The sequence below is a fragment of the Perkinsus marinus genome, assembly GCF_000006405.1.
Source record: "Perkinsus marinus ATCC 50983 genomic scaffold scf_1104296938708, whole genome shotgun sequence".
NCBI lineage: Eukaryota > Perkinsozoa > Perkinsida > Perkinsidae > Perkinsus > Perkinsus marinus.
This window is the reverse complement of record NW_003213355.1, coordinates 88,077-98,677: the sequence shown is the minus strand read 5'-3', so window position 1 is coordinate 98,677 and position 10,601 is coordinate 88,077. Positions and strand designations below refer to the sequence as shown.

At 50.7% G+C, this 10,601-nt stretch overlaps 5 protein-coding genes across 5 annotated transcripts in view; 3 read left to right on the top strand and 2 right to left on the bottom strand.

Moving 5' to 3' along the window:
• Positions 1-2,684, bottom strand: part of Pmar_PMAR024408 (subtilisin, putative) — a gene marked incomplete at both ends in the record, with an annotated part of 3,084 nt that extends 400 nt beyond the window's left edge. Inside the window, 9 exons of the mRNA XM_002782680.1 lie at positions 129-668; positions 721-875; positions 1,130-1,252; positions 1,300-1,441; positions 1,730-1,855; positions 1,893-2,279; positions 2,326-2,398; positions 2,445-2,551; positions 2,600-2,684. Coding sequence (XP_002782726.1) covers positions 129-668; positions 721-875; positions 1,130-1,252; positions 1,300-1,441; positions 1,730-1,855; positions 1,893-2,279; positions 2,326-2,398; positions 2,445-2,551; positions 2,600-2,684 — 1,738 coding nt within the window. The remainder of the gene's footprint in view (positions 1-128; positions 669-720; positions 876-1,129; positions 1,253-1,299; positions 1,442-1,729; positions 1,856-1,892; positions 2,280-2,325; positions 2,399-2,444; positions 2,552-2,599) is intronic.
• Positions 2,685-3,187: 503 nt separating this feature from the next.
• Positions 3,188-3,761, bottom strand: Pmar_PMAR024407 (hypothetical protein; the record flags this gene model as incomplete). The annotated part of the gene is made up of 3 exons (XM_002782679.1): positions 3,188-3,280; positions 3,385-3,532; positions 3,574-3,761. The coding sequence occupies 3 exons, from the start codon at positions 3,759-3,761 to the stop codon at positions 3,188-3,190; spliced, it is 429 nt and encodes a 142-aa protein (XP_002782725.1).
• Positions 3,762-4,812: 1,051 nt separating this feature from the next.
• On the top strand, positions 4,813-5,373 carry Pmar_PMAR024406 (conserved hypothetical protein; the record flags this gene model as incomplete). Its single annotated transcript, XM_002782678.1, has 1 exon — positions 4,813-5,373. One exon carries the CDS (start codon positions 4,813-4,815, stop codon positions 5,371-5,373), a length of 561 nt encoding a protein of 186 aa, XP_002782724.1.
• Positions 5,374-6,480: 1,107 nt separating this feature from the next.
• Pmar_PMAR024405 (hypothetical protein) lies at positions 6,481-7,017 on the top strand (the record flags this gene model as incomplete). The annotated part of the gene is made up of 4 exons (XM_002782677.1): positions 6,481-6,629; positions 6,672-6,813; positions 6,859-6,915; positions 6,961-7,017. The coding sequence occupies 4 exons, from the start codon at positions 6,481-6,483 to the stop codon at positions 7,015-7,017; spliced, it is 405 nt and encodes a 134-aa protein (XP_002782723.1).
• Positions 7,018-7,151: 134 nt separating this feature from the next.
• Pmar_PMAR024404 (subtilisin, putative) overlaps positions 7,152-10,601 on the top strand; it is a gene marked incomplete at both ends in the record, with an annotated part of 3,670 nt that continues 220 nt past the window's right edge. The window contains 11 exons of the mRNA XM_002782676.1: positions 7,152-7,195; positions 7,258-7,371; positions 7,419-7,549; positions 7,598-7,710; positions 7,753-7,825; positions 7,877-8,263; positions 8,307-8,435; positions 8,484-8,628; positions 8,677-8,790; positions 8,860-8,993; positions 9,041-10,569. Of these exons, the coding sequence (XP_002782722.1) occupies positions 7,152-7,195; positions 7,258-7,371; positions 7,419-7,549; positions 7,598-7,710; positions 7,753-7,825; positions 7,877-8,263; positions 8,307-8,435; positions 8,484-8,628; positions 8,677-8,790; positions 8,860-8,993; positions 9,041-10,569 (2,913 nt within the window). The remainder of the gene's footprint in view (positions 7,196-7,257; positions 7,372-7,418; positions 7,550-7,597; positions 7,711-7,752; positions 7,826-7,876; positions 8,264-8,306; positions 8,436-8,483; positions 8,629-8,676; positions 8,791-8,859; positions 8,994-9,040; positions 10,570-10,601) is intronic.

Here is a 10,601-nt window from a genome sequence, read left to right as displayed (position 1 = left end):
AGCGCGCTCAGTCGGGACCCAATACGCCGCTACGAATCGTGATGAGCTGTCGATGCGTGGAAGGTACTGGGAAGGTGACACCATGACCAGTCCATTGCAGAAGATGCCGAAACGCTTCACTTCCTCACCGTCAAAAATTGCCGTACGATTCAGTTCAACCACCGTTGGTTGCTGAGCATCACAGTCCACCTCAGTCGCAGCGGAATCCATATCAGGTCTCCATCCCCCGCCCAGGGACGTCAAAGGGAACTCTACGTCCTCAACCGAGATAGCCTCAAATATATAGAACCTTCCTCGCGGTCTAAGAGATGCCCGATGGATGGTATGCTTCGAAGGATTAGTGATATTCACCAACGTCGCGATAGACCTCGAGCCAGCTGGAACGGAAATGACCGTCGAACCCTCGTGCACGACCAGCGGGTTCGGGACCGTGTCGGCGACTACTTCTATTGGATCGCATCCAGCCGCCAGTGAGTCCATACGGAATCGCTGGTGTCCAACCTTGCGAGCCACATAAGTGATGATGATCTTTACGGAGTCCCCAACGGACAGAGGTACGGCCGACGTAGGATGATCGACTCTCAGTAGCGGCGCCCATCCGAGCAGCCTGTTGGGGTCCACCAACACTTCCACATCGCCACCATTGTGCAGAACAAACTCCGCTCCACCTGAGAATTTGCCGACTCCGTCATCAACTCCGCGAACGAGCACGAGCATTACTTTCTTGTCCGACCATAACTCGTCCGAAGTCCACCGTCCCGTTGTTCGAGGCTTCGCATTTCACCCCATCATCGTCCGTGGAGGAGTGACCACTCGATCGGACACCGATAGAGATAGCAACGAGACCACCACCGATAGTGCCCTGAATATCGTACCTGAGGACGCCAAAAATGGGAGAAGAGGAGGGTACATTTGGTTCGGAAAAACGACTCCCAATGACGAGGTTTAAAAAGCCATGAACACGACGAGAGTAGTATCGAACTGATACCTCGACGGAGATTATGGTACCCACTGAGACCAGGGGATCATTCAGTTTCGAGAAATAGAAGCTCCAAATCCAACTAATGAGTTCGCGCCAGGAGCATTATAGGTTCCTGGCTCACTCACTAACTACGGCGACTACACCTACTCCTTGTAGCCGATAGGAGCTGGCATTCCGGATAAGACCACAGCGAGGGCCTTGGACTGATGTGGTCTCAACCTTATACGACTGATAGCCTTCCTCGGATGACCAGTAGCGACATAGAGCGCCCTGAAGCAGACGATTTCACACCAGATGCTAGGATGGTAGTAGCGTACTTGCTCAGTATATTCTTTCCAGTCACGGCCTCGAGAACCCTACCAACGTCAACGCAGCCAAACGCCGTGCCCGCGCAGGGTTGTGTGGAAGTGATGATGGCCGCGGAAACTTCGTCGAAATATAGTGGAAAAGGACGGCGGACTAATAGGAATCAAAAACGCACATCATTCCTGCTCAAAATCGGTTTTCGCGAATCCCTCAGCGACGTTTTCGGAAAATACTATTTTCTGTAGAAAAATATGCACATGGTCAATCACATATGTTGGTGACAATATGAAAGTTCTGAGGAAATTTTGGGAAGTTCTCATTTATATCTGAAAATTTCTACCCGACTTCATATAGTCATTAGTGAGAAAACTCCTAAGCTCAGCTGGGGAAAGCGAACATATATTCCCCCAATACTGAAAGGCAGACCAGACGTTTGCATACCTCCGATCAGCATCGCAGCCACTCCCGCGACCTGCGCTGCGGCAACGCTCGTCCCGGCCATCGTGTCAGATCCGCCATCAATTGAAGACGACACGACGAATTCTCCCGGTGCCGATACGTCGACGACTGAAATGATACTCAAGAAAATTTGATATACTCTTACCTCGGCCGAAATTAGAAGTCGGTGTGAGATTCCTATCTGGTCCGTGCGCTCCGATGCAGAGTACGTTGGGCGCGGCAAATCCACAGGGATAGCTGCCACCCACATCGTCGAGGTCGATACCAGAATTACCAGCGCTCGCCACAAAAATATGGTCATAATTCTGAGCTCTCAGCACAGCTTGACGGAAGATCTCCGAATAAGTCTCAGCGATCCAACCAATGCTGCTGACTCTACTCCCCCGACTTATAGCGTAGTCGACAGCCCTCAAGGCGTCGGAAAGGCGACCAACTCCACCATTGCCGATATCGAATATTTTCAAAGGCAGCACTCGAGCATAGGAAAGGCCGGTGCCGATGAGGCCACTCTTCCCATTGGCCGCTATCAAACCTGATGATGATCCCAGCGGTAGAGGTGAATCTGGAAGGAACGCTACCAGCGCAGTGCGTCCCGTGACCAATATTGTCCATCACATTTCCATCATCACTTACGAAATTCCATCCGCGCACCTACGCACAGTATGAGACATGTGTAGTATTCGGTAACGACGTTTACATCATCGATGAAGCCATTGTCATCATCATCGACTTCAGCTTTGCCCTCACGCTCCGCTGCATTGATCGCGATAGATCCTTCCAGGGAAGGATGCTCGAAATCCACACCTGAAATGCCACGAAGGTCGTCTCGAAGCAAAACCACTGCCACCCTACCAGAATCCAAAAGAGCAACAATAATCTTCGACGACTCGTCAACACGGAATGCTCCCATAGTCCGCAATATATCTTTCATACCCATATCGATCACGGTCCATTGGGACGAGGTGTTGCTGAAGAAAAATAGCCTCGTTCAGAAAATGGGCTTCAAGTGTGAGATGAGCATGGGAGATGGTTGAAGCTCACACTGATTGGACGTACCCTCCTCCAGGGGCATGTTCAGTCCACCGCGGAGAGTCGGCCGTTAGCCTCAATGGGACATCGAGCTCCACCATGAAGCCTAGCGCAGTCAGCTCTTCGACGACGCCGGGCCTGATGACGCATTTACATCTACTCCCATCAGCGAGTAATGAATTGTCGACATAATCACATCAATAATTGTGAGACCAGAATTCACCTTTTTTACGCATCAACAGCGTCTGCAGCTTCCAAAATTGCAAGGTCCAGGTTGCTCAGAAATACCATGCGCGTAAAAGGAGTCGACATTTGCTCAGTCAATTTGGTAACCTCGGCGAAGTCATGACCGGTAGTGCTGCCATGCGATAATGTAGCAGTGGTTCCTCGACAACACAGAGTTGACTCACTCTAAAATGATGCGTCGGGAACTTGAGCCATCTCGGTCTTGGCCCTGACGAAGTGAGAGAGCTCAGCGATTCCGTAGTGAGAGAGCCAGCAAACCTACTCGGGTGAATCCTTCAGTAGCAGCCACGCGTGATGGGCGATTGACTAGCGGAGATAACTACCAAGAAAATACACGTAAGCGTGCGAGCGGTCAGACTTACTTCAGGAACAGCCGAGGTTGACTGCTGTAACTCCATCACGTTAAGATCTCGGCCGAGGTCGATGAACTCAACAACTTCAACACCCGATCCGGTGTTCGTCAGGAGCAAGTCGATTTCTGTGGTGTCCGAACCAGTAGCGTTGTAGAGCCTGATGTCGGGTGGAAGCGCTGAGTCTTCGAGATGACTTACATCTCAACTTGGATCGTCGCCGGTACTGCCTTGATGAAGTCGGTGGTCTGTAAGAATCTGGATTGCGAGGCGGCGCAAACCTCGGGCCCGTCCCACTCGATCCCATCGCCATCGAAGTGCGCGTTGCATTCAGAAGAGGTCGCGAACGGCGACGTTGCCAAGAGTATAAGCAGAAGCGAAGTAGTCATGCAAGAATTAACTAGCGATAGTAACGGCTCCAGGCCAAGGCGCAGCATTAAGAGTAGGAGTGAACAACAGAGCGATAGATCTGTGAGAATACTTCTTGCTCAACACACTCTTCGGAGGCACATATACGATCTTCTCTGTGAGACATACGAAATCGACGGTGTAGTTGGAGTTGTACAATGACGAGTTAAATACGGTAGTGGCGGGGACGTCTACTCCTGTGAGAAAATTAGAGGAGGCTTACAGTAAGCCGCTTACTAATAGAGGAGCAAGGGGGCGTCAGGCTTTCACAAGACTCAGCATTGCTGTGGTCAACCTAGCGTCCTGGGAGAGTAATTGGGAGGACGGTATGTGTGGACGACAGAGCGCGACAGCGATGGTCGGACCCGCTGGTGAACCCGCGAAAAAACCGACTGCGCAGCTGACTTCACAGCACATGGTGACAAGGCTTAGGAATCTGAGCAGAAGGCATGACAGTAAACCACAGTAGAAGACTAAGTGCTAGTCTATTCTGGTGATGAAGTGAATTTCGATCGCGCCTGGTACCCCTCCCGTTTTGTATGAAACGCTAATGTGCGATTCACGTCACGCAGCCTCTCGATGAATCTCACATTCGAGTCGAGATACATTAGGATCATAAATTATGATGATTTTACGATGAGGCGCCCGGGCATGCAAACACGCGGACCATCATCTTCAACCTATACTATCCAGCGACCTAGGAATACAGTAGATACGTGCGGTAAGGTCTTTCGATGGGAATTAGCAGCCGGGGCTGGCAATCGCGCGAGCAGAGATATGTAGTCATGAGTGATGGTCATACGGGGAGTGTGTGAGCCCCCTAGATGATTGGGTGACCGAGGTATACCGCACTATACAGAGTATCTTGTGAAACGTCTGGGCCCGGTGAGCGTACGCTCGCCACGCCTCAGGGTTAGAAGATCTGTGTAAGTTTATTGCAATGTAGCGGAGTGCGGTCCAGCGTGTTGAGTTGTCTCATCAATAGTACCGGTCGTGGATAGCCTTTTGATAGCTCATTTGTGTACTCTAGTGATGGCTCAAGGTTCTTTCACTGCCGCATTCATCATCCTCGGTGCCCTCATGGATACCACATACGTGATGGGCAATACCGCTGAGTGCGACGCTGACTGTGCTGTCACTTACCCTGGGTCATATTGTAAATACTGGCAGACCCCCAGTACTTGCTTTGGCTCGGACGACCCGTGTTCCTGCGGCACGAGTGCAACGACTGAAGCCCCTCGCGACTGCGATGCTGGCTGTGCCTCGGATACCCCTGGCTCCTACTGCAAGTATTGGGATACACCCAGCGTCTGCCATATATCCAATGCGCCGTGCATCTGCGAGGTAGCTACCACTACCACGACCCCTGCTGAGAGCGCCGATGAGACCACCACCGTCGAGGAGGGCACGACCGTCGCTACCGAAGCAACTATCACGGCTACCATTGCCGCTGATACCACCGAGATGGTCAGTACGGCCGTGGTGACGACTACGACAGGTCCACCGGTCACGACTACCTATGCCGCCACGACCGTTGAGGTCACCACCGTAGCTCTCCCTACTACGGTTGACACTCCTGGTCCGAGCACGTAGACGAATTTGGTGAATGAAGCTTTGGAACGTCCGAACGACCGCATTTGATGAAGCTTGCGATACTGCATGATGTCTTTATAACGAATTAGTGAGTGAGTGTTAACTCTTCCGAGTCGCGTTGATAATTTAATGATGCGCACCAAGTCAGACATGCTGATATGACGATGCTGGAACTGTCTATATTAGATTGTCGTGGTATCGAGGGGCTCTAGCTCCCACGGCCGCTGGTCGATTGGTAGCACAGCTAAATATCGCGACGATACGGGCAAAGTTGTGAACATGTCGCTCGAATGCACTCTGTTGCTTCTCAAGCTCGTGAGCGTCGTTCCTCAATGAGTAACAGTGAGGAATGCTCACGGTAACGGGTCAGTCACCACAGTTAACTTTTTGATTCAACCTCGACGTCATGATGGGATGGTTACCGGCTCGATCGCGAGAGCCTTTCAGCATTGATCTGAAATCATTTGAACTATCGTGGAACATGGATGGGCGCCAAATCCTCCGTAATCGTGTTGCGCTATCTTCAACTTTTCCATACTCCCGTGACAAGAGTATTCATTACGTCCTCGAATGCGTCCATATGGACTTGCAATATCACATCCGATAACACAAATGAGAGAGAATACGCACGGAAACGAATTGAATCGACCTTGCAACAGATACCACGATTGCTAGCTGTAACTGGCGCCACCTTTGTTGGAGGTGATCACCGAAGTCCCCAACTACCTCTTAGACAATCGATACCCAACCGGGTCGAATCTAACACACCAGACAGCGATAACTACTATACCTTTATGCTCACGCAATTGCATAATATGGTAAAGAGATAGCAATCGACATAATCGTGATACTTACTCATTGGCGATTACGAAGCTCAACCATGCCGGTGCGAAGCTTTGCGCACTCAAGGAACCTGTCCGTGCAGCGCTAGCCCGGCGTATCCTAGGAGTATCTTTTCTGCGGTGCAGAGGAAACCGATAGATATTTCGGAACCGACGCGAGATGGTAATGAGAGTAATCACCCTCGATTTTGAGCTTAATCATGATACCACTCGTAAAGTTGACGTTTGCCATCTTTGTCAGGCTTGCTTTCATCTGTTCTCCGGAATGCCGGACTCTCCAAGGGCCGCTTACCTCGTCATCCTGTATGTTGCTGCTCTCCTTGGCATCATCTTCCGTGCTGACGCACTGTCAGACCGACGCCTATCTGTATCCCAATTCATATCTTCGTCCCCGAGTCCGATTGACATAGAAATGTGAGTGTTCTCTCCAAGAAGTTTTGATATTATTACCTTCAGGTATTACTCACGAGCCGATCCGAACAAGTCGGTTGAGTGTTTCAACTTTACGATCAACAACTCCGGCTCGGGCAGCGAGATCATCGATTTCGGTGATATCCCGAGGTACCTGCAGCACCACCAGATCTCTAGCCCACCACCAGTAAGAATCGCATCTGTCAACTATCTTGATTTGTTGGCATCTCAGATTCACTCTTCGATTGATAGAGAAGTTCGTGTCGGCCAGGCAAGTGCATATGGACAGGTGATCAGCGAATGGCAGCTATCTCAGTGCAACTCGTTTTTTCAGGGACCTGCCAACGCGGGAGTTGGAGCTGTTGATAGATGTCGCATCATTTACGAGTGAGCGCTCCCGGTTTTCTCGAGTCCGATTAACAGGTCGCGTGTGCTTCGTTCAGCTCCGCTACAGCCCCATACTTCGATGTCAACTCGAACTTATCGATTCCTGTTAACCTGACATACACCGTGTATCATTTAGCGATGTTGCAAATTGGTGTCATTGAGATTGTCGGAACTAACGACCCGTAAGTGCGACTCATGTCCTCTCCTCAAACGATCTTTTTTTTACCTGTTCCCTTCCGCTCAGGACTCCTTTCGTGCAGCAGATGAACATGATGGGCATGCTAGCTGAAGAGGACTTTTCGATCGAACTGGCGAATCACGACCGACGTTCTCTCTCCATGTCCGCACCAGATGATACGTAAGTACCCATTTAGTCCAACGGCATCTACTGATTCGATCTTGTAGGTATTTCGGCCAACAATGGGCTCTCGATGACATGCGGGTCCATCAAATATTGAATGACCGCCTGTCCGATAACAACACCAGTTGTGATCAGGATGATCACCCGATGATTCCTGTTGCTCTCATCGACTCCGGTAAGGACTCAACTCCTTATCATCGCAGCAATTGCTTCATGATCTCAGGTGTCGATTATGGTCATCCTGACGTCGCGGATGCAATATATGAGAACGAAGCTGAGGACGGTATGATGGCACAGTATCTGGTCGACGACGATTCGAATGGATTCATCGATGATGTGGGACCGAACTTGTCGGGTGCATCCAGTTCATCTGTTCAGGTCCGTGGTTGGAACTTCATTGACGAAAATGCTAATGTAATGGACAACAATGGACATGGCACAGCGTGTGCTGGTAAGCTGTTCAGAATAGTCCAATGCGGGCGTGAAATAATATTGTTTACAGGTCTGATCGCAGCAGAAGGTTTCAACGGCGAGGGGATCATCGGTGTTGGCTACCCCTTCGCCCGAGTGTTGCCCCTGAAGGTATTTGATTATGATGTCACTGGTCGGCTGAGCGATGCGCTGCGAGCATTTGACTACGCTATCGACAAGGGTGTGAAAATAAGCAGTGTATCCTGGTTTGCAAGATCTTATTCGGCCGTCTTCCATATCGCGGTTGGGCGTGCTGGAACATTTGGTCATCTACTCGTGGCTGCTGCCGGCAACGATGGCCAGGACTTGGATGTTATGGGTGGGAGTTATCCATGTGGTTTCAATGCTACTAATGTTCTCTGTACGGCTGCGCATACTGCCAGTGGGGACCGATGGATTTCGTCTAACTACGGGCCAAGTAGGATCATACCGCCCCCGTCGGTTGAGTGTTTCCTTCTCAGTTGTAGTCGACGTATCTGCTCCTGGTGTCAACGTCATCTCAACTGCCACCCCGAATGGTTATGCTACATTCAATGGTACCAGCTTAGCCGCTGCTGAAGTAGCTGGACTCGCTGCCTTATTAATTGGAGGTGTGTCCTTCCCACTATGACCAATCGATGCCTGCGGTCTTTCTTCAGCACGGTCGCCATTCCCTCTGGCATTTGACGAAGTGATCGCCGCAATCATCAGTACTGCTAGCGTATCAGGATGGACTGCCTATGGACGTGTCGATGCATATGCCGCTTTGCAAGCGGTCGTTGGCAATGCTAACTGGCTTAACGGGTGAGGAATTGAGAGGGACATGAGCGATTGTCATTTGATTGTGAGCAGGGCCCTCACTGTCTGGAAGGACGATGAATGCGTCGAATATGTCCGACTCTCTCCATTTTCGAGCGTCGAGATGCAGCTTTGCGTATTCACGCCTCCTATGATAGGCTACAGAGAGTAAGTTGATGACAATGCTTGAGCAGTGACTGCCGAGACTTTAATTTTCTCGGTTCATTCTCACATCAGGTATGATTTGGGAGGCGTTATTGGTGAAGGCGCTGTCCACCTGGACATCCGCCTTCGAGCTGTTCCCCCACCTGGTGCCTGCCAAGTATCAGTTCCGATGATAGACTTTGGAGTTTTGATGGCTGGCAGCACAGGTGGCTCTCACCCGTCTGGGTTTAGCTCTTTTCACAGTCATCCTTAGGTATTGCCAGCTATACTATTACTAATACTTTTGGCTCTGACCTCGTTGTCGACCCAAGTAGAATACTCCCAACGACTCCAGAAGTCCAAGTTATCCTCCCAGCTGGTCCGGTCGTTGTTGCTGAGGGCCAGTCGGTCATTGTCGAGCTCTCGTTGGCCGTATTTCACCCAGGGCCCGTCAATCTTGTGGTTGACAGCTTGAGTGAGAATTGCCCGCCCATACCTCTGACGGCCTCTGTCCAGTCATCAACTATCCGTGTGTCCAACGGCTCGGCCACGAATTCTACAGAGTATATCCCTGTTGGTTTGCGGATGGTTCCCTCTACGGCTACAATTGAGAATCCCTCAACGTACGAGCTGAAGACGCAAGTGGTCGCTAGCGATGCCGAATATCTGGTTGAAGGTCCATTCTCTGCGGTATCTTTTCCTATCTGGCCTACTGGTGGAGGCTGGGTCCCGGAAATCTCTATTGTTGGTCAACATATACTATCGGGTTGTATCGGAGGTGAAGTGCATATGATCTCTCTTGGCCAGTACTTCCCCTTTTTCGGCGTTGACGTCGACTCGGTCAATGTTGGTTGCAATGGTTTCATCGAGTTGCCGCCATTGTCACCATCGCCAGTCACGGCCCTCCCTCGTATCCCTTCGCCAGCTGAGCCGAAACATGCTATTGCCGCTTACTGGACTGAAGCTAATTCAACTAGATGCTCCGTTAGCTCTTGCAATATCTCGTACGTGTTGGACTACAAGACACGTCTGTTGGTGGTCGAATGGGATGGTTTGGAGGTTCGAGTGAACAACAGTTGGCACACGTTGAGTATGCAGGTCCACTTGTTCTCGGAAGGACGTATCGATCTACTCTACGCCTCTTTGCCTGACCCAGCTTATCGTGAGGATGTTGCAGCTGGCTTGAAGGGAAGTGACGCTAACGACTGTCCCAACTTGATGCATCTCTTGGCTACCTCCGGACCTCTTACATTGATCTTTATCCCAAAGGTTAAATCCCAACAAGTGATCGTTCCGCCACTTTCCTCCATGTCTGTCAACTTCTCTCTGGCTGTGCCATACATGGGTGTACCCGATGATGATCTTGACGCATGGTGTGAAGATGATATCAACTGGTTGGACGGTGCTGGGAGACACTGCGCTGATTACGTTGCTGAGGCTCTGTGCACCCCGGCTGGTCTCTACGGTATTGGTTGGAATGCTCTATGGGGTGACTTTATGACTGTTGCTACAACTACGCCAGCGAATGTCAGTTGTTGCGGTTGTGGTGGAGGAACTTGGTACCGAGACGATAGCCCTGGCGCTGACTGGCAGGACATCGTCAAGCTGGAATTGAAGTATAGCAACAGCTCTCAGGGCAAGTTTGATCGAACGGTCAAAGGTAGTCAGTCGCTTGATCTCATACTGACCGGTATTGAGCCTGTGGTTTCAACTGCTGGTGGTAACAGGATACTCCGTGTCGTTGCTCTTGACTCTAGCGGCGTCATCAACAACAAGGAGACCGGGTTGATTGTCACTGTCGAGGTATTCGAGAACGGCCTGCCACTGGCATCAAA